The 26,656-nt window shown below is 42.2% G+C and overlaps 1 protein-coding gene across 1 annotated transcript; it reads left to right on the top strand.

Annotated features, from left to right (window-relative positions):
* Window positions 1-2,244: 2,244 nt before the first annotated feature.
* On the top strand, window positions 2,245-26,360 carry LOC110482018 (protein spinster homolog 3). The gene is made up of 11 exons (XM_021550917.2): window positions 2,245-2,770; window positions 5,842-5,907; window positions 6,386-6,522; window positions 7,044-7,195; window positions 8,095-8,161; window positions 8,889-9,079; window positions 10,956-11,108; window positions 14,195-14,384; window positions 16,886-16,951; window positions 23,040-23,138; window positions 25,697-26,360. The coding sequence occupies exons 1-11, from the start codon at window positions 2,563-2,565 to the stop codon at window positions 25,862-25,864; spliced, it is 1,497 nt and encodes a 498-aa protein (XP_021406592.1). The 5' UTR covers window positions 2,245-2,562; the 3' UTR covers window positions 25,865-26,360.
* Window positions 26,361-26,656: the final 296 nt, after the last annotated feature.

The following is a 26,656-nucleotide window of genomic DNA, read 5'->3' as shown; positions in this document are numbered from 1 at the left end:
CAAATGGTGTAAGAAAATATGTTGCTCTGTGGCAGGACTAGTGCCAAACATGAGAATAACGAGGTTCTGACTTGCTGCTCCCTTGGGAGGGTTTAACTGCATGGCACAGCTATGACATCTCGTGCTCAAATGAACCACCAAGAGAACAGAGCTTCTCAAGGAGTATGACAGGCATAGAAAGCTGCTTTTTATATTGCATGGGCACCTGGCACCGACAGGGTAAGCCGTGGAGGCAAACACTGCACTTTGTTCCAAGAAAGGAACTGCCTGACTGACAGAACAAATAAGGAAAAAATTTAATTGGCTATAACGAAGTGAGCTGTGATATTGCCTGACACAAGTTGACTTGTATTGTATAATGGCATGCCCACAATGGGGATTGTCACAAACTTTTGGTGGAAGTTTTTGGTGCAGTGTGGTCTGGGCAAACAAGAAAATTGTAGTTGGAGAACAGGACAAGCATGCAGTTAAGCCAGGGTGCCTACCAAGGAATGATGGCAATAGATGCTGAGGAACGTGAAGTCACAGGGGCCCTTCCAAAAACCACTGCAGATTTGAACCCAGCAGTGAAACCCAGAGTGGGTGGAAGGAGGTGGCTTGTGACATTGAGGGAAGGGAGAAGGGGGATGTGCAGACAGAGGTGATGGCACCAGTGGCCAGGTAGTACAGCAACAAAAAGCATGAAGTGATAGCTGGAAACTTTAATGAAGTTAATGAAAAAGGGAATCAAAAGAAGTGTTTAGAAAGGATGGTTTTGTGTTTGTGGGGAACATCTTGTTTAATCTGACTCTGTCTTTGGAAAATTTGGAATTTGGAAATTCTGTTCTACAAAAACAGAATCGTGTTCTTGCCACAGCAGTTATAGTTAGAAACCTGCTTTTGGCCATCTGAAAACATCAGCTCTAGCAGGAAATCTCAGTTGAGAGCAATACAGGATATGCCCTGGATACTCCGACGACGCTTGGCTCAAGAGACATTTAAACTCTCCAAAGTGAGAGTGAAACCCTGACGAGCTGCCCCGTGAGGCCCTTCCTTACAAGGTCCGAGCCGTGCCCGGGCATCAAAGACGGAAAATATTCCCGGGAAAGGATCCGGAGGCCGCGCGGGAGCGGGCGGGGCGGCGGCGCCGCGCCGGCCTTGGGGCGCCACCCAGCGGCGCAGCGCGGCACTGCCGCAGCCCGCTCCCGCTCGCCGCGGGCCTCATTGGCAATGAGAGAGTTGTTCCTGATCTCCCTTTGTCCGCGGCTGGGCCTGGAGATAAAACTCTGGCTTTCTACAAATCGTGTGGATTCTTTAGTGCTTCCGAGAACTTCCAAGGAACTCTTGACTCCGCTGGGTTAGTTAAGCACTGGGATAGTACGGATAAGGTGACATTGCTCAGAGATCATCCTGTGGTCTATAGCAGAGAAAAGGAGAGATAAACAGAAGATAGAACGAAATACTTGTGTTGAGCACGTGGAAGCAAAGGAGTCTGCATTTTGCAAAAGGGCCAAGAATGGTAGGTGCTATTTTGTTTTTCAGTTTGTCTAAAGTGTGAAATACCCAGTTCTCTAAAAAGCCCAACCACAGACCTGTGTCTTCATGCATGAGTCATAAACCATAGCAGTCCTTATCCTTATCACTCTTAAACTCTTAGAGTTTGCTGGTAATATTCACTTTAAATTTTCTTATCAAGGTGCAAAAAATAAATTAACTTCTGAAGCTGGTAATCCATAAAGTCGCTCAAAAGACATGTGACTGAATACTTCTAAAAATGTGAATGGACAGAAGAAGGAAGGAAGACAAAGGTCTACATGCGCCAAAAAAGCCAGAATGCTTTCCTGCGCCCTCTCCTCCTCCCTTTTTGGACCTGTTTTTGGGGGAGAAAGAGGAAGACACAGCCCTGTTTTAAAGGCTGATTGTGTCCTCCCCTCCCCTCCCCTCCCCTCCCCTCCCCTCCCCTCCCCTCCCCTCCCCTCCCCTCCCCTCCCCTCCCCTCCCCTCCCCTCCCCTCCCCTCCCCTCCCCTCCCCTCCCCTCCCCTCCCCTCCCCTCCCCTCCCCTCCCCTCCCCTCCCCTCCCCTCCCCTCCCCTCCCCTCCCCTCCCCTCCTCTCCTCTCCTCTCCTCTCCTCTCCTCTCCTCTCCTCTCCTCTCCTCTCCTCTCCTCTCCTCTCCTCTCCTCTCCTCTCCTCTCCTCTCCTCTCCTCTCCCTTTCTTCTGCAGAAAGACTATTTTTAGCTCTGACAATTCACTGACAACAAAGAATACTGTTATTTTTGCATTTGTAGTTTCTGTGTGATCCCTGTGGAGTTGTTTTATTTCTTGGGTGCACAGTGGATTACTTTGCTTTTGTTTACATTTACTTTGCCTTGTCTTCAAGGCCATGGTCTTCAGCACTTTTGCATAACACAGCCCTGCAGCTTTTCTCTTTTTAAGTTCTCCTGACTGCAAGGAACATTTCAGTTCTTAGTGGCTGTGTTTCAGTCCGGAAATGACCGTAGTGATTGAGGTTCCTCATAGCCCCAGCACATCAATTTTGTGTGAGGAAATGCTTCATCGTCCCTGAGTGTCTGCACTGGAAACATGCAAGCCCCCTGTGAACATGAAGACACAAGCTTGCTGCTCCAGCCGCTGTTTGAGGGAGAGGATTATGGAGCTGCTGCAGCAGATGGGACACCATGTCCATCAGTGTCCGTGGCAAGGAACAACCCAGCAAAGAGGGATTGCCTGGTAGTTGCCGTGCTGTGCTTTGGGAATTTAGTAAATTTCATTGATTGGTTCATTGTGCCAGGTGAGAACCCATTTTCCTCTTCTAAAGAAAAAGAAATTTAAGTTCTTAACAGCTCTACGAATGTTTCTAAAGTAAGGATATGTTTTATGTCTTTTTGCTTTTTCTCATTTATCTACTTTACCCTGTTGATCATAGTCTTAATGAAACTTCCAATTATAAATCTGGAAATACCTAGGAGGGATTTATTAGATATTAATAGTTATTCTATTAATAGAATGCTTGTAAAAATAAGATCATAGTTTAAAATCTAGGTCTCTTATAAACAGAATTTAGCATACAGGGCAACTGGTCTATTTTTGTGGTTGAATTCTACAGAGGTGTGACTAAGGAGCTTCTCTTTTCTATGCACAGCAATTTACAAGGCCTTCTTTGCATCTAGTAGATTCTATATATTATTCCTTTATCTGAAGAATACTGATGCTATTCCCTCCATTACAAGTTCAAAAACTATGTGATCTTTGTGATAACTTTTTTATCCATGTTAGTTTGCTTAGGGGAGGCTTAACTTCCTTGTGGGCTGCTGGCAGTCGTGTGATTTCTGCAATTGAGAGTTGAACATGATTGTGGAAAAAGAATAGATACCCACTTCCTTAAGCCTTCCCTCACCCAAGTTATGAGTTCTTGTCTAATAAACAATATCCCTCCTCCAAAATATTTTTGAATTCTTTTTTTTCCCTAGCTGAAAACAATCAAGAGTTGCTTATAGTAAACTGGAGGGAAACTATGGGGGTTTTCTCCCATAGAAATTGTGGTCTGTGTAAATTCTTCTATTTAGTACTACTCCTAAGCATCTCCCATGCTTCCAGGGATCTGATTTAGAAAATAGGGGAAACACTTGTTGTTAGCTTGCTATATTTTACTTCTGAGTGGCCTGGGAAACAGAAATGTTTAAAACCTTGAAAAAACCCAAAGGATGGATTATTGAATTTGGAATTTATACCTAGTTACAGTGCACAAAATAATTATTTTGCCACTTCAACCATTCAAAAATTTGGAACATTCAGTCAGTATCTTTAAAATGGGAGAGTGTGGTGGGTTAAAGAGTTTGAGCTTGGTTTTTTGAGTACTTTTTAACAACACAGGAGGGAAGGAAGCAAAATAGGAGTGCAGTAGGAGTGCATGCAAGGCTGTGAGTGAAAACCTGTGTAAGTGTTCTGTTGTCAAGTAACTTTCCTTGGAGAAGGACAGAGGACAGAAGAGGATGAAAATATCTTCAAGAAAGAACTTGGATCCTAGAAGGGTATCCCCTTGGAGGGTTAAGATCAAGAAGCCATTTGGTTCATTCCAGGATTTGAACTATTCGGGGGCATCTGAAGCAGCTAAGAGCTTAAAATTCTCCCAATTTGCTCTTGTGAGTGAGGTACCTTCAGGGACATGCAAGAATTCAAGAGCAGAAGTGGGGATAGTGCCCATGCCTTTGAAACACCTCCTTTAATTACACTATATGACTAAACCACTTTTTACTTGGTTCTATGACTCCTGGGCAATGGGGAAGTCTGTAAGCTGCAGTTTATACCACAGCAATATACTGACTGTTCACCTGCTAGAATTCAGTGCCACTGCAGAATTCCTGCAACAGCGCATTTGAGTTTGGCTGTCCAAGTGTATGACCACGCTGTTAGCTACCAGCTGACAGGAAAGGGAGGAAGGGGAGGTGTGAGTATCTGCTTAGAAGTAAACTGGCAGCAGTTAAAAAGTTGTGGTTTCCGGATAGTTTTGCTCTCAGGTTTTGACAGCATTTGCATCACAGAAAACAAGCTCTTCCCCTTAATTGTCTGCTGACTCAAGTTTGTTGAAACTAGTGACCATACAGACCTTTCCCCTCTTTTCTGTCCACCAAACTGTTCAAATCAATGCTTTTTAATTTGCCAGGAACTGGCAGGGTCAGTTATTGTAGTTATGTGGAGGGGATGACATTTTAATGGTGCTCAGTGTGAATGTTAGTTTGAGATGAAGTTGTGGTTCTGTTCAAGTCTTGTTAGCTGTGATTTGTTCTAAATACTCCACGAGACCAAACCTGAATTCCTCTAATACAGCATTTCTGTGCATTGATCACTGGCTGCCAGAAAGGAAGGATATACTTGATTGTCCTGTTTCAATGATGCAAAATATTTGAATTATATCTCTTGTTTAAACTTTTGAAACCATTAGGAAACCCCCAAATGTAAAATATCTTCAAGAGTCACTGAAAAACAGCTGTAAACCACTGGAGCTGTTGTTTGGCTGAATTTTGATCTACAGTGACTTGAAGTGATATCAGTAAATAGTGAGTGGACTGATGCTGCAGCCATGGGGACTGTGGGAGAACATGGATTTAGCTTTAAATTAGCTGGTCCCACACTGCTTTTGAGTGGCTGGAGCAGTGAAGTTCATGGCACATGTAAAACCCAGTGTGGGAGAAGGGGTGCCTCTTGCTGACCTCACCCACTCCCTTCTGCTACAGATGAGCTCCTGTGAGCACAGCAGGCAAATTACACAGAACTTGTTCTCTTTAAGTGGTGGTGGTTTCATCCTCTTAACAATGTTATGGCTATCTATTTTGACACAATTGAAGTGGCATGAGAAGTGAATGTCTTTTTTAATTTATATCTTTCAAAACTGGAGTACAGGTATGCTTTTTCAAAGCACTATCTTCTCTTTTCAGTAGGTTTTCAGTGGTGTAAATTGGAAATACAAGATAGGTGAGATGGAAGTTCTGCAGCTCTGGCATGGTATAGAGAAGAAAATGACCTTTTTGTCTGAACATCCACTGTTTTGTTCTATTTGTGTCTATTAAACTTTGATCTCTAAATTTTTCATGTTCTTAGGTGCAAAAGAAGCAGAACAGGAGTGGTTGAAACAGTGGGTAAACTGACTCTCCTATGACCCTTATAGTGGAAGATCATTAATTTTATCTATAGTGATAAGAATTTTTAATTCTCTGTGCATCTTGTGCTTGTGGTAGAGTAATGGCTTACATCTAAACGAAAATCTAAATGTGCTGCAGTTCTTGCAAGCCCTGTTTTTGGGTTGGCAGTTACAAGGATTGAGTAGGGTGCTTTGATATCATTCAATGTCTGCCTCTGTTGCAGGGATCCTGTTGGATATACAAAAATACTTTGGGCTCAGTGATGGGAAGACAGGTCTACTGCAGACAGGTAATAAAATCTCCTCAGTTCAGAGAGCTGACTTTTTCTTGCCCCTCTATGGTCTGCTCCTAAAATAGAGTCCAGTTGCTTAGCTCTTCTAGTTCCTCCTTGTATGTGGTATTGCTCACTTCCACTTGTGGGCAGGCTGACTATAATGCAAAACTGAAAGTCCTTCAAAAATCCCACAGTATGTGAATCACAAAAGATGAAGGGTTTCTCAAGAAATACAGAAGTTGAGTTATTCACATACATTCACATTGTTTAATTCAATTCACATCAATTCAATTCACATACATTTTATTGTTGTATAGGTATTTTGAGTATGCATTTGTCTTTTTCCAAATATCAATCCTCCTCCTAGTCCTAGAAACTTAGCCTGCCTTAAAACCCTCCCCTAAAAATGACCTGAGTTTATCTGAGGGCTGAGCAGTACATATGACAAAAATAATTAGATAAATATTGTCTTTGTTCATTGTTGGATTTTCAGTCTTCACCTTGTGTTACATGCTGGCTGCCCCCATCTTTGGCTACCTCGGAGATCGCTACAACAGGAAGATCATCCTTGGAGCTGGTATTTTCTTCTGGTCTGGTGTGACCTTGGGGAGCTCCTTCATCACTGAGTCGGTATGTTGCTTTTTTAGAGGGTGCTATGAAAATAGCCTGCATCCATCTTGCAGGACTTGATAGAGTCCTTTTCTAGCCACATTTGGAAAAGCATCAGTGACCACTCATTTCCCAAGCCTTAAGCCAGGACTAAACATCCTCCATGCAGGAATGCCTTATAGGACTCTGAAGTCCAGCCTAGGCAATAGAGAACCCACACATTATTGATGGGATTTTATTTTTGTCCAGAATGTTTTTTGTTTATGACCTTACAGTGTCCCACCTTTTTGGATACATGTGCTCTATCCACCCTGTCCTGAAATTCCCTCTGGGTGTCACTCTGAGAAGTCACTGCTGTGCAGCAAGAGAAAGCCAAGCACTGAGATGTGAGTGGAGCAGGTGTGGGAATACAGACACAGGCAAAAGGCAGTTGAATTCTGATTTACTCTGGTAGATTTCATCCACTAAAATGCCCCTCTTTAACAGTAAGCTTTCTTTCTTGCATGGCCTTTTTTTGACTATAACATGTCTTTTCCCTGCAGCATTACAGGATATTTGTTCTTTCACGAGGATTGGTTGGCATTGGCTCTGCCAGTTACTCCACTATAGCACCTACCATCATTGCAGACCTGTTTGAGGAAGGAAGAAGGACCACAGCATTATCTATCTTCTACATTTTCATTCCAGTGGGAAGGTTGGTTTTCTTGCAGTGGCCTTTGGAAATTCTGTCTGACCACATCTGCAATTCAATATCCCTTGAGCCCTAATCAGATTTATTTTGATGTATTTCTTCATTGGCTCTTACAAAGGGATTTGTCACTTCCTTGACAAGTTTGAATAGAGCTGATTAGGTGTTTTTCTCTACTTACCTTGGGAAAAATTCACTTTTTGCCCCAAACATTTTTAGGGAGAGTCTAGACTCTGGAAAATCTGGCTTTGAATAAAATATTGAATCAATTATAAAATAAATATGAGAATGCATGAAAGTGCATGAGAATATGTAATTTATTTCTGTGTTTTAGAAGACAAAAGCTTTCAGATATTAGTTTATTAGACAGATTTTCCAAGAACCCTCCATTAAATGTCTCCCAAGGAAGAACTAGTACTTCCCTCTCCTCTTTTAGTTAAATTGACATTGTGTCTGAAGAAAAGGTGGAGAAGGGCTTGTCAAATAATTTAGAGGCATACTCTGTATCAGAGCAGGCATCCAAGGCTGGGCCCAGAAGGCAGATTAGAACTCAAGAAATTCCTCCAGGGCATAATTCCTTTGGCTAGCACAGAAGAGAGTAGGTAATCAAATGTTTTATGGGCTCTTTGATCTGGGTTTGCAGTGTCATCCTACAGAATATGTTTTCCAAGGGGAATCTGGGACATCACTGTCATCATCTCAAGTCTGCTCTGGGGAGGTTAGTTTCTCTTTTTAATACTGGCTGGCAAGCAGACTAGCACAAGCCACGAGGGTTATTTCTGTTTATCCCTTTGGAAAACTATGACAGAACACTTCTGTGTGTTCTCCTTAGCTGGCAAGACATGTCATTTCAGCCATCCAAAATTCATTGGTGCTTACTGACCATTCCTTTCTGTTGTTTGCAGTGGCTGTGGTTATATGCTGGCAGCTAGCATGGCAAAAAGCACAGGTGACTGGCACTGGGCATTCAGGGTGAGTCACTCACTTTCATTCACCGTAACATCAAAATCATCACTAGAGTTTGGATTCTTTATGTTCATTGTGTTAAAGTGAGCAGTGGGAGGAATTCCTACCCTCTGACAGGTCAGGAACGTGGTGTTTAAGAGAAGTTTTCCTGCAGGTCAAGTAGCAGATTTCTGCCTAGCTCTGATAGGTGTGGGTGAAATTGTACAGCAGCCAGGGCAGCTGCTGATGTTCCTCTTACCTGAAGGCACATTTGGAATGGTTGTTACTGCACCAAGACCTCCTCAAACAGAGGAATTTGAAGGTAAAATGCTCATTATACTGGTAGCACCAGTTTTCTGGGATGCTGTTGGGAACAACTTCTTTATATACAAAATAAGCAGGTGAGTGGGGCAGAATATTTACTGGAGTAACACTGATGTTATTCAGGTAGCATTGGTGACTGCATTCTTGTGTTTGTGGCTAGAATACTACAGTATTCTTTCTTCACTTTTTTTTCTTAATCAGAGGGAGGAGCAATCAGGTATCTGTATGGTGGGGAGGGAGGATCTATTATCTTTTTTCAAAGTCACCAAAGTCACTCTTTTTCTTTACAAATATGGCCTAAACCATCACACATCTATTTCTGAACATATCTGCAATTTTCTGATAGTGGTTCTAATGCAATTGGAATTGCTGTGAAGTTCTCACTATAAGAAAACAGATATCTTTGATCTAACCAACCTTGTGTCTACAGGTAACTCCTTGCATGGGAGGACTGGCACTGCTTCTCCTGATTCTACTGGTCCCTCACAAGATCCAGAGAAAGACAGCAGCACACAGAGCACTGAGCATCTCTGGCATGATAGGAAGAGCAGATGAGAAGCCAGATATACACAGAACTACAAAGACTACTTGGTGTCAAGATGTGGGATCACTTGTCAAGAAGTAAGTGGTTCAAGCTACAGAGTCTCCCTCTGTTGAGGAGTCACCATTCCATTATAAGAAATATGTCCATTGAGTCCCACTTTGCTCCTTTGAGTCACGTGCTGTATGCAAGAGGATGGAAACACCATTAGTAAAAATCTTTCTTCCACTTTTTTACAGAAATGCTGCAAAAGAGATAAAAAATTTCTTTGCGTATTCTGTCCTCTCATTTTGAGGGGGGGTAAGGGGGCAAAGTTATGATGGCAGTTTGCTCCTGTTTGAATCCAAAGCTCTACTTTATACTAATTTTTCCCTTCCTTACAGAAGCTAGATTGGTAAAAGTGCATAATTTTCTGGTGTAAATTTATAAATCTTAACACCTGAGGAAGGTTGAATTAGCATGTCTCAGGTATTTGGGAGAATGCTGTGCATGAGGTCAAAGTTTGTGGGACCCCAATATGGTTTATAAAGTATTATCCATGTGTTTTGATGGGCTGAGCTGTGGCTGGCAGATGACATCTTCCTTTTAACCACACAAAACTTAAAGATGCAGCTGACGTGCAGGGCGGAGCAAGATCGGGACTGGAGCAGGCTGCCCGCAGGCAGGGGTGCCGTGCCGGGCCGTGCCGGGCCGTGCCGGACGAGGCTCTGGAGCGGCTTTGGGGACAGCAGGTGCCGCTGTGCAGCTGCGCCAGACCCGGCTCCGCGCTGCCGCCGCTGCCCGCACGCTGCTTGCCCGACACAGCGCCTGTCCTTTAGAGGCTTGCTTTCCTGCCACATCGTTTGTCTTTGGAGTGCTCTTCTAGACGATCCCGTTTTCTAACTGCCCGCTAAATCTGCATCCTCTTTACATCCTGAGCAGCGGGTACAGAAGAGATCAGTTTTCTAGGATCACAACTTGTAGGCACTACATCCTGAAGTGAATAAAAAAAATAAATCTTCCTGAATAAGAAATGAATTTTTCTGACATTTCAACAACTAGACTGTCTCCAAAGTTGCTTTCCTACAGAGATGTTCCAGTGCAAAAAACCCCATATTTTAATTTTCTTTTCCTTTAGCATTTGAGTCCCATTTTCTTTTACTTGGGCAATTGATTTCCAAAGCATAAAGACATACCAACAAAAAACTATGTGGTTCCACTTTTAATGAAGTCCAAGAGCACTTTATCTTTAGAAAATGGAGAATTAGGTTCAGAACAAATCCTCTAGTTTGGTGGTCACCTGATCATTTGCAGCAGTCTTTAGAATTCATACATCCCTATTGACCTCAAAGGGGGCTTTCTCCTGAACTATTAATGACAAAGAGTCGGGCAAAACATTAATTTTCTCCTAGAATAGGGCAGGAAGGAGACAAGGTTTGGACAGTTTTCAAAAATGCTTCTCCTTTTGTCTGAAACTTGCTGTGGAGATTGAGTCTGTTTTACTCACTCAGGTAGAGTTAAGGAGTGCTTCAGCCCAGCCCAGACCCAGCCATTGCTCTCATATTGGTTACAGAAACAGCTTAAAACCTGAGGCATTTAGACTTGAACATAGAAACCTTTCCTTTAGGTACTAAGCCATTAAATTCTTGCTCACTCTCTATTGTTATACTTCTGCTATCAAAAAATTTACAGCAATTGTTTTGGCAGAAGTTGGCATGAAATCTGCGAGACCTGGATTTAACATTAAATCAGTAGGTCATACCCTTTGCTCTAATTAGTACGTTATTGTTGAATTTCATAATAAAGTCTGATCAGAGTTCAGATATTCAAGGGAGTGGATTTTGATTACAAGATGTCTGTATTGTTTTGTTATTGCTTGAAATTCTGGGTGTTGCAGGTAGGTTTTCCCTTTTTCCTCACACACCATTCTTTCTAATATCTCTTAGTTGTTTTGTTTTGTTTTGTTTTTACTTTCAGCTGTAGTTTTGTCTGTTCCTCACTGGGTCTGACTGCCATGGCCTTTGTCACTGGAGCCCTGGGAATGTGGATGCCACTGTTTCTGTACAGAGCTCAGGTTGTCCAGGGCCTTGTCCCACCATGCCTCCAAGACTCGTGCAATTCCTCTAACAGGTGAGCTGTGCCCCTGGGAGCGACCTGGAAACACTGCACGGTGCTCAATCCCAGATGGATTCCAAAGGGGAGGGGAGGATGTGACCCACTTCTTGTGAATGGGGTGTGAATGTTAAATTGCCTCCCTAGTGTCTGGGACACTCCCCTTTGTTTGTTTATAATCACTCAGTTAACTGGAAAGACGCTGCCAGCCCTATTTAAGTAAAGTGGGAAGAAGCAGTAATAGTAACAGTTGTAGGGGAAAAGGAGCAGCTTTAGCAAGGAGTTTTTAATTAACAGATGACTGTGCACCCCAAGTTACTTAAATATCCATTTAAGTATATTTAAATCCTGTGTTTTAGTAATTTGCCTATTATCTTCTTCTTATTCTGTTTTTATATTCTGTGCCATGTTGGTGAGTTCACTGTGGCTCCCAGTTTGAAGAAAGCATGATGATTTTGATGTAGTATCATATCATCACAGGATATTGTGAATAGCTGCCGGCAGAGCTCTGCTTACAGAGCATGTTCAGGCCAATGAAGATTCATTAACAATATCAAATATTGTACAAGAAGGGGAATTTACACTAGTAGAACACTTTGAAGTAGTCATAACACACATTTTTGAGGATCCTTTTTCCTCACCAAGGAAGCAAAGTTTTTTTTCACAGTGTGTTGTCCAGAGCACAAATATGTATTCAGTGTTCCTCTTGAGTCTTCACAGCTTCCCTCAGTAACAGTGGGCACTGGGACTGACTCCTGCTAGGGGCCTCCATACAGCTATCCCTTTCTCCCAGAGTTATCCAAAGTCTTGTTTCAGTCTCTGCTTTTGTAGTGGATTTCAGAGAACTAAGTGCTTACTGCATGGCCTTTCCAGGTAATGACAATTAAAAGGAAAAGCAATAATCACACCTTGAATGTATCCTCTGCTAATGGGATTTTTCTGGTTTTTTGCAATGGAATAACTGAGTCAACTCAGAAGTGATTTCTGAACTGTAGCAAAGCCAGATGGATTGAAGAGTCATCCCAAAATCCTTCAATGGGAAATGAATTGTGCTTCCATTGATGCTACCAGTGGCACATTACTTATCAATGAACAGTACTGGGAAGGGAGTGACACACAGGAGTCTGGCTCAGGGTAGGCAGATGAGGGAAGCTGAACAGTTTAAGATGTTTGGCTGTATCTGTTCACAGATGCAGTTTAAGTACTTCCTTTGTTAAGTTGAAAGTGTTGGCCTCTAGTTTGTTTTCTAATCCACTTCTGAATTATTATTCCACAGTAGTGTTGTTAGAGCAGACATGGTCTTCAGGGAAGTGAAACAGAGCATCTGATAGTTTAACCTTATGTACTGCTTCTTATAGGATGCATTAAATATAACCTTGGCATAAGCTCATGCCAGAAGCAGCATAAGGCTGGTTTTGGACTGTTATTCCAAGGGGATGTAAAGAAACAGAATATAAACTACTATGTCAGACCTGGTGGTGCTGGAGGAACTGAGCTGCACATTACCAGACCTGCCCAGGGATACTTTAAAGATGTTTTCCCCTCTGGCTGTTCAGCAGTTTCAGACTTTGTTTAAGGATCAGGACTGTGTCACTTAGACTCCTTGAAAACACAGACTCAAATGGCACCACAGCTGATTCAAGTCTCAATCCTTTCGAGGTAGATAAATGACCAGTGTGAAGTTTTTGTTCAGGTCTTTGTGCAAACACTTTCTAAACAGATCAGAGAAATAAGTGAGCATTCTCAGACTCTAAAGGATCCCATAGGAGCCTTTCCCCAATACTAGGCCTCTGTACTTTCCTACTCCCTGTCAACTGAACTCTGCTTGGATTTAGTTTAGCCATTCTCTTTTATTTCAGCTGCAGCTTTATTTCAGCTACAGTTTACAATATATGAATATTCTAAACACAATTCCATGAATGTTTCAATCAACTAATGTCACCTTGAATCTTGCCTCTCTTGAACAGATGTCTGAGATTATTCTGTCAAGTAACAATCTATAATGTCACTATCAAGCTATAGTCTGTGATGGATCAGAATCCTGAAGAACTTGTAGGGAGAGTACAAATTTTCTTAAAGTTTGTTATCTTACATAACAATACCTTTTTTTTTTTTCCTTGTAGAATTACTGAGTTCTTCCTAATCAGCCAGAAAGAAATTAAGAAGTAGATGGCCTGTAGTTCAAAGGAACAGATCATATCCCAGCTGGTTACTTTGCTTTGCAGTTAGAAAAAGCTCAGGAAAATATACAGAACTTACCATGTAACACTCTAAAATATTCAGAAGCACTTCTGCTCAGTATACATTGATCCTGTCCCTTCTTGCTTTCAGAGAATTACGATACAGTTGCTGATCTTGTGCAAGAGACTTGCTTTGTTATTGGGGAGGGGTCTCACTGGGACAGAGACAAAAGCACACATGCAAGTCTCCTTGGAAGCTGAATCTTCTAAGCTATTCAGACATGAACTTGTTGTTCCTGAAGAACACATTTGCATTTACAGATACACAAAGCTGAATGGTATTGGAAACTGTGTTCAGAAAATGCTATGTGGACCTGGCAGTAGTTACCTATTCAGTATTCTGTGAACTCCCTGGGAAGTGGTAGGTGTTTCCCATAGTCAGAGAAGTGACTCATCTCAGCTGTGCTAACCAGAGGGTTGTAATTTAGATGTGTATCATTCCACATGCTAGGATCTCTTCCAAGGCAGCAGATTGTGATGCAGGGTTACTCCATCTGTGTTTCAGGGATGACTGGATAGATTGATTCACAGGGTAACCACCATGACTGTGTCTCCTCTAAATCACAGCATGTCCAAGCCAGATTGTACTGAGCACAGCCCTCCCTGAGCCTGGGTGCATAACACCTGCTCTGTAAATCTGAACATATCTTCTCCAGGGGATACAGCCACCATCACAAGGCCATAGCTTCAGCTGGGGCTTGGAATCACATCCATTTAGAAGGAGTGGGAGGGTCACATGAAGTGGAATAAAAGTCAACTTCCCTATTAAGGATTCCTCTGAAACTATAGGTACAAGCTAACACCATTTATTTTTTCACAGTTCAGTTTTACTATGCTCAGCTGAATCCTTTGCTTTGTCACCAGCCTAATATTTGGAGGCATCACCATTGGGACAGGAATCGTGGGTATTATTGCTGGGGCAGAAGCTGCAAGACGTTTAAGAAAGATAAACAACAAAGCTGATCCTCTGATCTGTGCCTCAAGCATGTTCATTTCTGCCCTGTGCCTCTACATAGCTCTGATGGTGGCCCAGACAAATATCCTTTCCACTTTTGTAAGTGACAATTTGCAGAATGTCTTTTGGCATCCTAGGGAGAATGAGAAGGGGGAGGAGGAGGTGAGGGGTGGCTTTTTTGCAGAATTCTCTTCAGTCTTCTAGACCATTAAGAGGTTTCAGTGACTTGTGACAAGGTGTCCAGGTAAGCTGTGGGCTCTGATGCTCCCATAGCTGAGGTGTGTCCTGTGAGAGCCACACTGGGCAGACAGAGCCCTAAAACTGGGCCTGAGGTCCTGAGAGTGCCCACACTGAAGGGAATAGTAACTATGCATTTAGCTGTGTTGGAACATGTGCCTTATGCAAAAATGTAGTTAAAGCAAGTCTCAATCTTATGTTAATTTTTAATGCTCTGTGCCTAATTTAGTATTCTTATTTATTTTTGCTCTCTGAATACTTAAAGGTTGGTGTAGTTGGGACTGTACAATACACACTGTTCTTGCTAAGAATAATTTAGCCTTCACCTTCAAAGCCCCAGATCACTAGCTGATCTTCAAAGTCAAGCTTTTGGCAATACAAACTGAAGTATAAATCACTTAAATTCCATTCTCAGTAAAAGGGAAAACAGAAACTTACTAGGAATGACAAAAAAAATCCCTGTAAGAGGGAACTGAATGTAAACCCTATTTCAACTATAATCTGGTAACAGCTGGGGAAAGACTCCTGTGCATTTTTTCTGTGACTCCACAGCCAAAATCACCATGATTAGCATGTAAAGTAAAGTAAAGTAAATTACAGTAATCAAGAGTTCTCTGCAAAAGGGCACTTTTGCATGTTTTTTTGGTTTTTTTTTTTTTTTTGCTTCTAAGAATAATGCTTGTTCAAAGAGGTTTTCCTTCTGACTCCTCAGAAATGTGTATTCCTGTGGAAAAACACCTTTACCAAGAGAAAACACAAGTGGATTGGCCTGTCTGAGTGTGTGCACACAAAGCAAAATGTGAAATGTGAAGATTATTTTTGGGTCCAGGAATGGGGATCTAAGTGCCCAGAAGAATTAGCCATTGTCTTTTTCTCCTTCTCAGAGTCCCACATAGCTCCACTCATAGTTGTTCCTCAGGGGATTTTTTGTCATTAAAGGTAGAGAACAGCAGTTTAATTTGCCAGTCTGTGTTAGATGAGTGGATCAATATATTTGGTTGGAGCTACCAAAACATACCTTTCATTAGAATCATAGAATTAGGGTTTGGAAAGGACCTAAAAGCTCATCCAGTTCCACTCCCCTGACATGGGCAGGGTCACCTTCCACTAGACCAGGTTGCTCCAAGCCCTGTCTAACCTTGCCTTGAACAATTGCAGGGATGGGGCAACCACAGCTACTCTGGGCACCCTGTGCCAGGACCTCACCACCCTCAGAAGGAAGAATTTCTTCCTTATATCTAATCTAAAGCATTGTGAAGGAAAAGATGTCTGGATAATGGTCTGTTACTGAGTATATCAGTGCTTCAAGGAACCTTTTCCCCCAACCTGGCTTGGAGAAGTAAACAAATGAACAGAACAGACAAGAACCAAAGGATGTATGGATATCTTAGGTCTATTATCTGTATCTATTACTTACAGGGTATCTGTAGATATCTTTAGTATACCAGGTCTACTTCTCCATAGGAGAATGTAAGCAACCCCTCCAAAAACATCTGAGTTTGTCACTGTACCATTCCTAGGCTGTGTTTTCATCATCCAGGGACAACATCTTGAGCAAGACCTTACCAAACACAGTGCTGGCACCTCTTGTAACAATGTGCCATCAGTCTGATTAGTAGATAAGAATATTGTGCCGGGTGCCACGTGTCTTTGTGGCCTGTGTTTCTGAAAAGATTCTGCTTTCTAGCACTGCTCCACCTCAGTGATGTAACTTCAATGCTTTCCTCGCGTCTTGCTTAGTCTGTGCAGGGCTGGCTGAAAGGATTAATATTTTCTGAGGCCTCAGCTATAAGAAGTCTTTGAGTGCCCTACCCCTTTTCCTCATGGCTGGGTCTCCATCTGTGATGGATTAGGGATTTCCCACAGGACACCAGGAGATGAGACTGCCTGTCCTTGGAGTCCATTCCATTTTGGGAGTTCTTCCTCTGAAGGAGCCCTTAAGAGTACTTGGCTTCATTTGCATCCCTGTGCATTTTATAAACCTGTGCTGAATGCTTCTCTTCCATGCATCTTGTTTTTCTCTCCTTGAGTTCAGTAGCTCATAGCAGTTAATTTGGGAGAGTGGTATATGTTTCCTATTTTGGCTCTTCTACTGAGGATTTGTGATGCAAACACCTTCTCTGCTTTTTTCCCCTACCTTTAAGATGAAGTTAGTGTTTGTAAGCATAGACAGAGGTGTTTAATTTAGAAGTAATTGGTATGTAGGACAAAGATAAGCACAGTCAGCGAGCCTGCCTCATCTTCACAATATAGAAGGGCAATGCAGGGTATAGCAAAGTATAGTATAGTATAGTATAGTATAGTATAGTATAGTATAGTATAGTATGGTATGGTATAGTCACTGCTTTTTTTCTGTTTTGCAGATTTTTATTGCATTTGGAGAACTGTTTTTGTCTGTAAACTGGGCTGTTGTGACAGACATACTGCTGGTAAGTGCTCATAATACTATTTCCTTATTTCAAGGTTTTGACAATGTAATATTGTTCCTAAGCCTGCATCTTAGTGGCTTTCTGGGGACAGATGAACAAACTCCTACAGAGAATCCCCTTGTTGGCATTTTGCTTGGAATCATTGCCACAATGTACTGCTGGGCAAGGATGCCAGTGGTAATAAGGGTGTGGTGGGGCAGTAGTCCAAGTTATTACAATCCCAGGAAGATGTCCTGATTTGGATGGAACTCATGCACGTGGTACTCTCTAGTGCTGCCTGTACCCATAGTATTTTGGGCTTCTGTACAGCTCTGTGTTGTCAGATATCTGCTAGAAAATGGCCTGCACCAGAAACAAGGTCATTTTGTGTCTATAATCAGGTTTTCTGTTTGTTTTCCAGAGGTTTGAAAGTATGATCCCAATGAAGCAAAGTTGATAGTCTATGAATATTAGCAAGTTCCCTTAGTTCAGAATACAGTGCAGATGAATTCCAGCTCTTGTAAGCCCAATTCATAAGTGGTGCTACACTGATAGAGCATCAGGCCAGCAGTGATGCTTAAGGGGCTCTTGGGAATTCCAGGACTGTCACCACAAGCCAGGGAATAGCAGTGCGTGTTTATTTTGATTCTATCATCAGTAATTTCTTTAGAAAGGAGTGATGTGAAAAGCACACATCTTGTAGCACAGTTTGTCTATACTGTGATGAGCAGCTTTTTTGTATAAAGGTTTTTAGAGTTAGTAATTTTACTTAAGTTTTTACTCTAAATAAAAATTTGGCAACCTTTCATTTAGGTTGTAGCTCCACAGTCACTAATAGATGTCTGTGTAAACCCTGGGGAGGATACTATGATTGCTGAACTACACAGATGATTATAGTCTTATCAAGTAGTTTATATTACATTTTTTTTTAATAATCCATAATATGAACAAGTTGAACATGGTTTATCAGTGCAATTAGCAAAGAAATGCTCATATCTGATAGACTGCAAGAAGCTGATTTAAATACCAAAGTTATTTATATGATTGGCAATTCTTTTGTTGTTACCCATGGGCATAAGACAAAATATTTAAATTGACACTACCCTTTTCTCTGAGGAGTAGAGTACTAGATCACCCAAGGGACCCAAACTCAACTTTGGGATCCCTGTGCTGAGAAACTGTGGATGTGATGGTAGCCCTAATATTTCAAGCAGGAAGCTCCCTGTGAGACAGGGACTGTTCAGACAAGTGTGGTACAGGCACAATGCTGCTGCAGGTGGCACTGAAAGTGGGGAAATGGTGTAAAGCCATCAGGACAAGTAAGAGAAGGTACAAAGTTAAGGGACAACAGAACAGAGATCTTTGGTTCTTCCCAAGCAAAAGTCACATGAGTGTTTCCCATTTTATGTAATAATGTTTCATTCTAAGGGAGCTGAAATCTATTTGCAGATTGCTGCTGTGAACTTCATGATCATAATAAATCCTTCATTTAAGGACCACAGTGAGTGCATTCATGTGTAGCACAACATGCAGTGATGCACAATAGCAGTTCACAAGAAGGACAGGAAAAAACCTTGCAGCCTGTGGTTCCAGTGGAGCACAGGTCACTGGCCCTTGCTATCACAGGAACTGGCAGCTTACCCCTGAGGTCACTGGCACTGTGGCCTAAGTTGCTCAGACATACAAATTTCTTGGTATCTCCACTGGCTAACTAAACCCAAGTAGTGGGCAAGCTGAGCAGAGATGAAAGTATCCCTATTATAGTGTAAAAGGATGAGAAAGTGCTCAAATGCTGAGCACTCTAGTGACCAAACTGACCAGCTGTGAAACACTGCAGAACTCTCCTTCCACTGCCTGACCTTGCCTTGATGTGGGTCTGTTTGTCTTTGTATTTCATAGCTGAAGAATCTCTCTTTACATTCTGATTAAGATGAAGGAATGGAACTACTTACATTTCATGGGTCTTCAGCAAAGTCCTGCTGACACTGACTGTGCATTATGTTCTCTTTCACGGTGCTGCTCTCTACATGTCAGTTTTCTGCACTCTGGAATTTTAATAAAATAGTAAATAATGCAGTCAGCATTAGTCAATTGGCTGCTTGCTTAAAATCTTAGCCAGCAGCCAGGAGGGTTTTGATTCTTACTTGACTCTCACAAAATGGTCAGAAAGAATTATCCTATGAGATAATTGCAGCGGTGAACAGGTGCAGAAAAATTATCACTGGTCCAGACTGACAGTTTTACTTATCTTCTATTTCAGTTTATTTTGAAATAATTGGGGGTTTTTAGCAACAGAAGCAAGTATAAATACCATTGCCATTCTTTTTACATTAGTTGAGGCACCAACTTTTTAAAGTCTTTCAGTTTACTTTTCCTTGAACTCCTACATCTGCATTTTAATTCTGTCCTCTGTCCCTGTTAAAGAGGAAGGTGACATCACTGAGTTAGGTAATGGTGATACATGGTGATACATGGTGAGGAGAGTGAGGCAGATGGTTGCTATCAGCTCTTTCTTTCAATTCCTTCCTGAATCCAAGCAGAGCTTTTGTTCAGTTCCATCACTCCAATCTCAGCTTTCTGAGGGAATGCTGCATCACATTGCAGCCTGCAGGAAATCTGTGGGGAGCATCATTGCCTTACCCTGGATCCATCTAAATCTAGAAGAGAAGAAGTTCTTGTCTCCCAGGTGACCAACATCCCTAACTTCCATTTATTTTAGAATATTGTGGGGTTAGTTAGCAGCAATATTGTATCAATTGGCAACGAGTGGGGAGGCAAAAAATTTGGCATAGCAGAGCTCTGTGGTGCTGTGTTCCCTGGGAGCAGACATTGAGTTCATTACCACAAATGTGCTTTGGGTTGGATCTCTTGAATTCTAAATGCTAATAATTGTTTTATCAGAAAAATGATGGAATTGAGCTGAATTTGTTGATGTCTGCTCATTCAGTGACAATCTTACTTGGGACTTATGTTTCATCCTGTTGAAACCCCATGAGTTCAGTGTATTACTGCTGTTATATTGACTGAAGGGTGCCATAGATAACAGCAGTAATTTCTCTTTCTGCCTCATTTCCTATGTGAACTGGTAGGATTTCTGATAATGTAGCTGGATTTGCTAATGCATGTTCTTATTTTGCTATGAAAATTACTTTTCTTTCTTCCTACATGGCACTACTAGCCAGACAATGTAGCTAGAAATTCATTTCTCCTGCAACCTGTGGAGCTGAAGACAAGGAAGATGCTGACTGAATGATAAAGATTTCCTCCCTTTGTGGCTGGTGCATCAAGAGGTATTGCATGTAGCCACCTTTGTGCCTCCTATTCAGTGTAAACACAAAGGTATCTGCTGTACCACTACAGTCCTAATGTGCAAGTGGAGAAGTGCCTTAGCTGCCTTACCCGGAGGCTGTATTTGGAGTATTCCTTATGAAACATATTTGCCATCTGTGAGGTTATGGAACTCTGTCTTTTAGGGTTTTGGCAGCTAATAGTGTAGGAGATGCTGGAACTGGAGGGGTTTGGGAAGGCTACCAATGTGTCCCTGTCTTTGGAAGTGCCCTGGGAGGTACAGAAGTGTTCATCAGCCTGTGTGTTCCATCTGCTTTTTTAGCTGACAGCTCTGTGGCAGAATCTGCAGGGAGGTCTCTGAAACCTCCAGAGGCAGCAGGAGGGATCTGCAAACTGTACCTGTTTGGGGCACCTGCTTCAGTCCAGGCACCTGGGCTGGATCTCCTCAGAGGAGGAGTGTGCAGGATGTCACCTCCACTCCTGCCATGGTGTGGGCTCCTGGGCAGTCACCATGGCCAGGCAGAACCCCTTGGCTTCTTCAGAGTCCCTATGGGACTCTGTTTTGTTTCTTCTTTTCCTAGTGAGTCCCACAGTGCTTTGAGCTCTTGAGTATAGTTTCTATTGTGCAGAAGAACCTGAGCAATAGCACAGGCAGAGTTTGTATGAGCTCTGAAACTATAGGAAACACCCAATCCTTCTCTTGTATTTTTCTTGTTCCAGTTTTGTTCCATCTCTTGTTGTTGCAGATAGGGGATATTAAATACAGGTGGTAAGGAAGTGGTGCAAGCACTGGAAGAGCCAAAGTACATTTAGCTTTTCTCATGCTTTCAATGCCCATGATATATTAAGTGCATAACAATATTTGATTTGCATTTCTCAAACATAGCCTGTCATTATCCGTAAAAGAAATTTGAGTCTAGGACAGATGACATGAAAACCTCAGAGAGCCAAGAGCTGCCAGTCTCCAGTCTAGTACAGTCTGTCATAGCCAGGTCTGCTTCCCAAGCTCAGACTTTCCTGTTGTATTTTTTGTCTCTGTACAAGAGAGCTTGTTCACACAGTGTGCATGCTCATTGTCCAGATAGGTTCTGAGAGAAAAAAAGAGTGGGTAGGCTGCACACCCTCAGTCTAGGCCATAGTGTGCTTTGGCCTCGGTGAGAAGGAGCTGTTGGATTGTTCCTTCATCCCACGGGTGACAAGGATTTCAGAACAGCCAATGTCACATAACTCTGCTCTTACACTGTCTGGGGACTGGATGCAGTGTCGTGGCAACATGACATCACAGTGGTTTTCTGTAACTCTGGAGAGATCTCCAAAGCATCCATGGTTTAATATTTACTATTGTTGAAGCACTCTACCTAAATATTCTTAATGAAAAAGAAATCTTCTATCTATGCTTAGAATACCTGTTTTGGAGGGACTAAGAATGGAGCAGGTTATGCATGTGCAAAGGAAGGAAGGGGGTTGTCTGTTCTAATCCAGCTGCTCAAAGCTTTCTTGCTGGGTGCAGAAATGCTGGTTTAAGAGTGATTTGTATATCCAAGGTTGAGGCCAAGTGCCTGAAAGGGGCACTGCCAGTGTTCTCTGGTTCTTTACTGAAACTGGTTGCAGTATGTGGTAAGCAGGACCAAAACTCTAAATTACATATGAGAACAGGGTCTTTTTTTAGTTTTAAATCCAACTAATCATGCATGTAAATGCTTCCTTGAAGGCAGTGATAGAGCCACAGTATAGATTACACACCTTGAGTCTGTCCCTTGGTAAGACACCAATCATTCTATTAATTAGTGTGTGAGACATACTTAAGGACATTTAGGTGGGTTTCAAAAAAAACCCCCAAATTGTGGAATAGGAGTGAGAAAATATTAAGCATTTTGTTTCTGATATGACCAAGTGGTTGGAAAACAGAGGTATAAAAGTTTGAAATTGCTTCTGAAGCATTATGCTTTTTGCATAAATGTGTTATTTAAATGCTTCTTCGGGCAGAGTTGATCTTCAGTAGCACAGGCATAGAGCTCTTATTACCCTGAAATTACTATATTCCATTTGACAAAATAGTTCTCATCTACGTGATGCTTTGCCATGTTCTGGATATGCACCACATCTTCCTCTCCAACTTGTTATTTAAACTGTGTGCACTGAAAAACAAAATCAGTATGAGATACTGTTGTTACTACAGTGCCTTGTGTCTCAGGTGCTTCCCAGTTATAGGCAATATCACCAAAACATCACCAGCCACTTTCTGGTCTGGCAGGTTGGGTCCTCACCTTCAGTCTTGAAGGGGTCTGCAAGGCCTCAGCTGATGTGTTTTACAGCTCCTCCAGGTTCCAGGTACCCCACTTTCCCTCAGCAGTCTAGACCAGACCTGCTGACACAGATCATAAGATATTTTTCTGAGAGGCTGTCAGTGCTGAATACTTGTTAGCAAATCATTGTGACTGCAAGGGATACTGGCTGGAGGTTTCTACTGATTGCATGGCCAAATGGATCTGTGCAAGTTGCTCTGAGCTGTGTATGGACACATGGGAGTCATGATTTAGCTACTTTACTGTTATTTTCTCCTGTGTCTTCCTTTCTTGAATGTTTTTTTTCCCCAGCAAAAAACTCAGTGTACTCTTTTTCTCAGAATAACTTTTCTGTCTCCAAAGCTGTAAACAGTATTTAACTATGAAATTTTTCTTACAAAGTTGTAAACAATGTTTGAATATGAAATGCCTCAAAGTTGCTCTGTTGATGTCTCTGGATATTCTGGAAGCAGCTGGGCACTCCTGAAGTTCTGTGTGTTGATGTTCCCTCTCCTGTGGGCTGTGCTTTGTTTCAGTACGTGGTGACGCCGAGGCGACAGTCCACAGCCATCGCCCTGCAGATTTTGGTGAGCCATTTGCTGGGAGATGCAGGGAGCCCATACCTCGTTGGGGTTGTAAGTGAATTCTTTCCTTATTGAATTTACCTTATGGTAAAACTTCTAGAAACTGATAGGCAGACACTCTCAGAATCATAGGCACTATTTGTTCCAAAACCAGAAATTACTCAAATTGCTGGCCCTGAGTCTAGGACACAGAGACATTTTTCTAAACATTTTTACTTGCATGAAGCACTTGGTCCTGTGACACTGTTTGTAGGTGTGAGCAGTTCTGTGCAGAGTGTAGAAATTTACAGACTCCTATATTTTTAGAGGCATACATGTTTTGCAGAGACAGTGTCATTGGATGTAAGCACTTTCTGCTAAGTTTGTGAGGAGTTTCATGGAAATTAATTCAATGTGTTAAAAGCCAAGACTTAGTTCAAATCTTGAAGTTTGAAATCTTGCAATTAGTCAATGGTGTCTTGAAAATCAAAATAAAAGTGGTGCAATGGTTGTCTTTAGATACTACTTGACCTTTAAATCTCTGGTCTCAAATCACCTTAACCCTGAATTCCCACATTCCTTGAAAACTGATTTCTCTGCTCTTCCTACATTTACTTGATCTTAGGTGCTTCTTTGCAAATCAGCCTTATACTGCTTTCTCTGTCCAGTTCATTAATTTTAGTTCCAGTGGACTATATCTGTCAATCTCACTTCCTCCCTTCATTTATTTTAAAACACAGTAGCTAACAAAGCACCCATTTTGAGTTTTCTGCTTTACTTGACACAGGAGATTGAGTCTTTGATGGTGATTTAAAGTGTAGTTTTTATGAAACTTTATTTAAAGAAGTTCATCCCCTGTTAACAGTGTCAGAGTTAGACAGGGCCAGCAATCCCCAAGTGAGCTACACCTGTGCAGCTGCTGCTGGCCCAGCCACACAGGAGGTTCCCCTTGTCCTCAGCTGGGTGAAACCCAGGGTCTCAGCTGTATAATCTGTCTGGCAGAGAAGAGAGCCTCTCTCCCTGAGGGATTACCCCTGCTGACTTCCTTTTTTTTGGCAAATGAAGAAACCATTTTGCTCCTTGGTGTTAGGAAACTCCTGATCTCACATATATCTGACTGTATGTGTGGGAGCACAACAACCAACATCCCTGTGGAAAACAGCTCAGAAGGGATGCAAAAATGGGAGATACCCCAAAAGCTGAAATAAATCTTGTTCATTCTCCCTGTGACCAATCTATTGATTTAAGCTTTCCACCTGAAAGATCAAACTGTTTGTGCCTCCTGCCCTCTGTCCTTTGCCCTCTTTGGGACACAGGCAGAACTGAGGCTTTGTGCTGCATCCTGCCTGCAGAAGTCACTTTAAAGAGCAGCTCTTGAGAGAGTGAAGACAAAAAAAGCTTATCCAGATGAAATTAATCTCAGGTAACCTTGTAACTTCACTCAGAACAGAGGCAATAAAGCCAGGAATAAAACTACTGTGTGTCCAAGTGGGTTCCTGTGTACTGGGCACCCACATTGTCCTCTGTAATGTTCTGTGATCCCATACACCAACATTTCCATGACTGCTGTTAGTTAAACACCAAATCTTCTGCTTTCATATCTTGATAGTGTTTCCTAACCTACTTCAGCCAAACCTTTAGCTTAAAATCTGGCTGAAGAATCAGGGAATTTCTCTTTTTCTTCCCTCTGCACTACAGAGATTTTTCCACTAAGCATTTTAAAATTAAATGCATTAGGTTTGTATCATGGCCATTATGCTTGCTGTAGTCCCTAGGTACCCATTTAGAGTTGATCTTCCTCTTATCTTCCTAAACTGTCATAAATAGTCATAGAAACCCAGCAAATGTTGAAGAGTCTCATATTTATGCATTCCAAGTCACACAGTGTATTCTAACATTCAAGAACAAATGTGGGAATAAAAATGACTGCTTTCACCATTTATCTTTTTGTTTATGCTAAGAAGAGATTTCAAGTTCCTGGGTTAAGTGTTGAATCTTACAGAGTTTCTGAAAATCAGATTTTCCTTCTGTCTACAAAAGTAAAATTCATATGTATCATTTATAGCCTTTACAACCTCATTCTCCCACCAGTGCAAAAAGCACCTGCCTGGTATCCTCCCACTTACTCACAATGTCACTCTGTAACTCCTCAAACGCCTTTTGGCTCAAAAGCAGGCCCCAGTCTTGTCTTAAATTAATTTCCATCTATTCCCTGTCTTCTGAGTGTTGTTGCTTGTGCCTGTACTGCTGCTTGACTCCCTGTTTCTATACCCTGGATGTCAATAAGGGAAGCAGAAAGTTACTGAATAGAATCAAGAAATGCCAAAGGTCGCTGCCAAATGCCCATCCTGTGCTGGCAGTCAGGAGATGGGCTAGGAAATGGTAAAATGTGTTTCCTGCCCTTGTGACTGCCACTGAAGGTGTAAAACAACATGAGATTTATTGACCCTTTGGAAGCTGGAGAGCAGTGCAGTACAGCTGTGCTGGGTACCAGGTTTGGCAAACTTCGGGAGCAGTCTCTCATCCCTGTCTGCCTCTTTTATTCTTTGCAAGGCCCACACTGCAAAGAGTCTGTTTAAAGAGGATGGAGGTGTTATTGTGGATTAATGGCAGCCTTGTTCCCTCCCCAGATCTCCAATGCTGTCCAGGCCAGGAACAGCCCATCGCTGCAGTGGAGTTTCCGGAGCATGCAGTACAGCTTTGTCACCTGTGCTTTTGTTGGGGTCTTTGGAGGAGGCTTTTTCCTCCTCACATCTTTCTACGTCGAGGAAGATCGGAAAGAAGCACAGAGGCTCTGAGGTGTCTGGGTGTCTTTATAACTTTGAAACTCAGATGTGGTGACCTGTTGGACACCAGCCATGGTATTGTCACTGTAACATGAAACCATGTTAAAGTCTGCCTTATGGTAATGCCACGTCAGTCTCTATAAAAACAGAGAAGGGCAAAATCCCAGTGAAGTCTCAGGTTAAACAAACCTTCCACATTGAGCAAAACAGACCACAGAGCTCACAAGCAAAATCGCTGTTAATGCAAAATGCTGCAGTACATAGAAATAGCATCCTTTACTGTAATGCACCCCTGCAGACTTCATGGAACATGAGGTTCTTTCTCTACTCTGATCTTTCTCAGCCCTGTAGAACCAGTCCTGTTTCTCTGTAGCACTTCTCTCTCTTCCCTAAAAGAAATCATATTCAAAGTATAAAACATTTAGAAAAAACCTTGAATTGGACAGATCCCTGTCCTCAAGCACCTGGATTCTTACAACCCCCTTCTGCTCGGACTTGGTTTTCCAGGTACCAGCAATGAACTGTCCCTCAAAGGAAGATGAACTCTGGGGAGAGATTTGCACAGAAGAAAAAAATGTCCTCCCTTTTTTCTTTCCTTTTTTGCTTAATGAGATACAGCTGGGGAAAAGGCCAAATCACAATTCCTCCATATGGCACAAAATCCTGCATACTGAATTTTTGGATGCTTTTGACTGTGAATCAAAGATTGCTCATGCATTGGCATATGGCAACTCTCCTCCCCCATCCATACCAGGCCCTTGTCCTCTGTGGGCTGGGGAGCTCCAGAGGTGTTTTACAGAGCTG

The sequence above is a fragment of the Lonchura striata genome, chromosome 20 (assembly GCF_046129695.1).
Source record: "Lonchura striata isolate bLonStr1 chromosome 20, bLonStr1.mat, whole genome shotgun sequence".
NCBI classification, from domain to species: Eukaryota; Metazoa; Chordata; class Aves; order Passeriformes; family Estrildidae; genus Lonchura; species Lonchura striata.
Note: the sequence above shows the minus strand (reverse complement) of the source record. Positions and strands in the feature narration are given on the sequence as shown.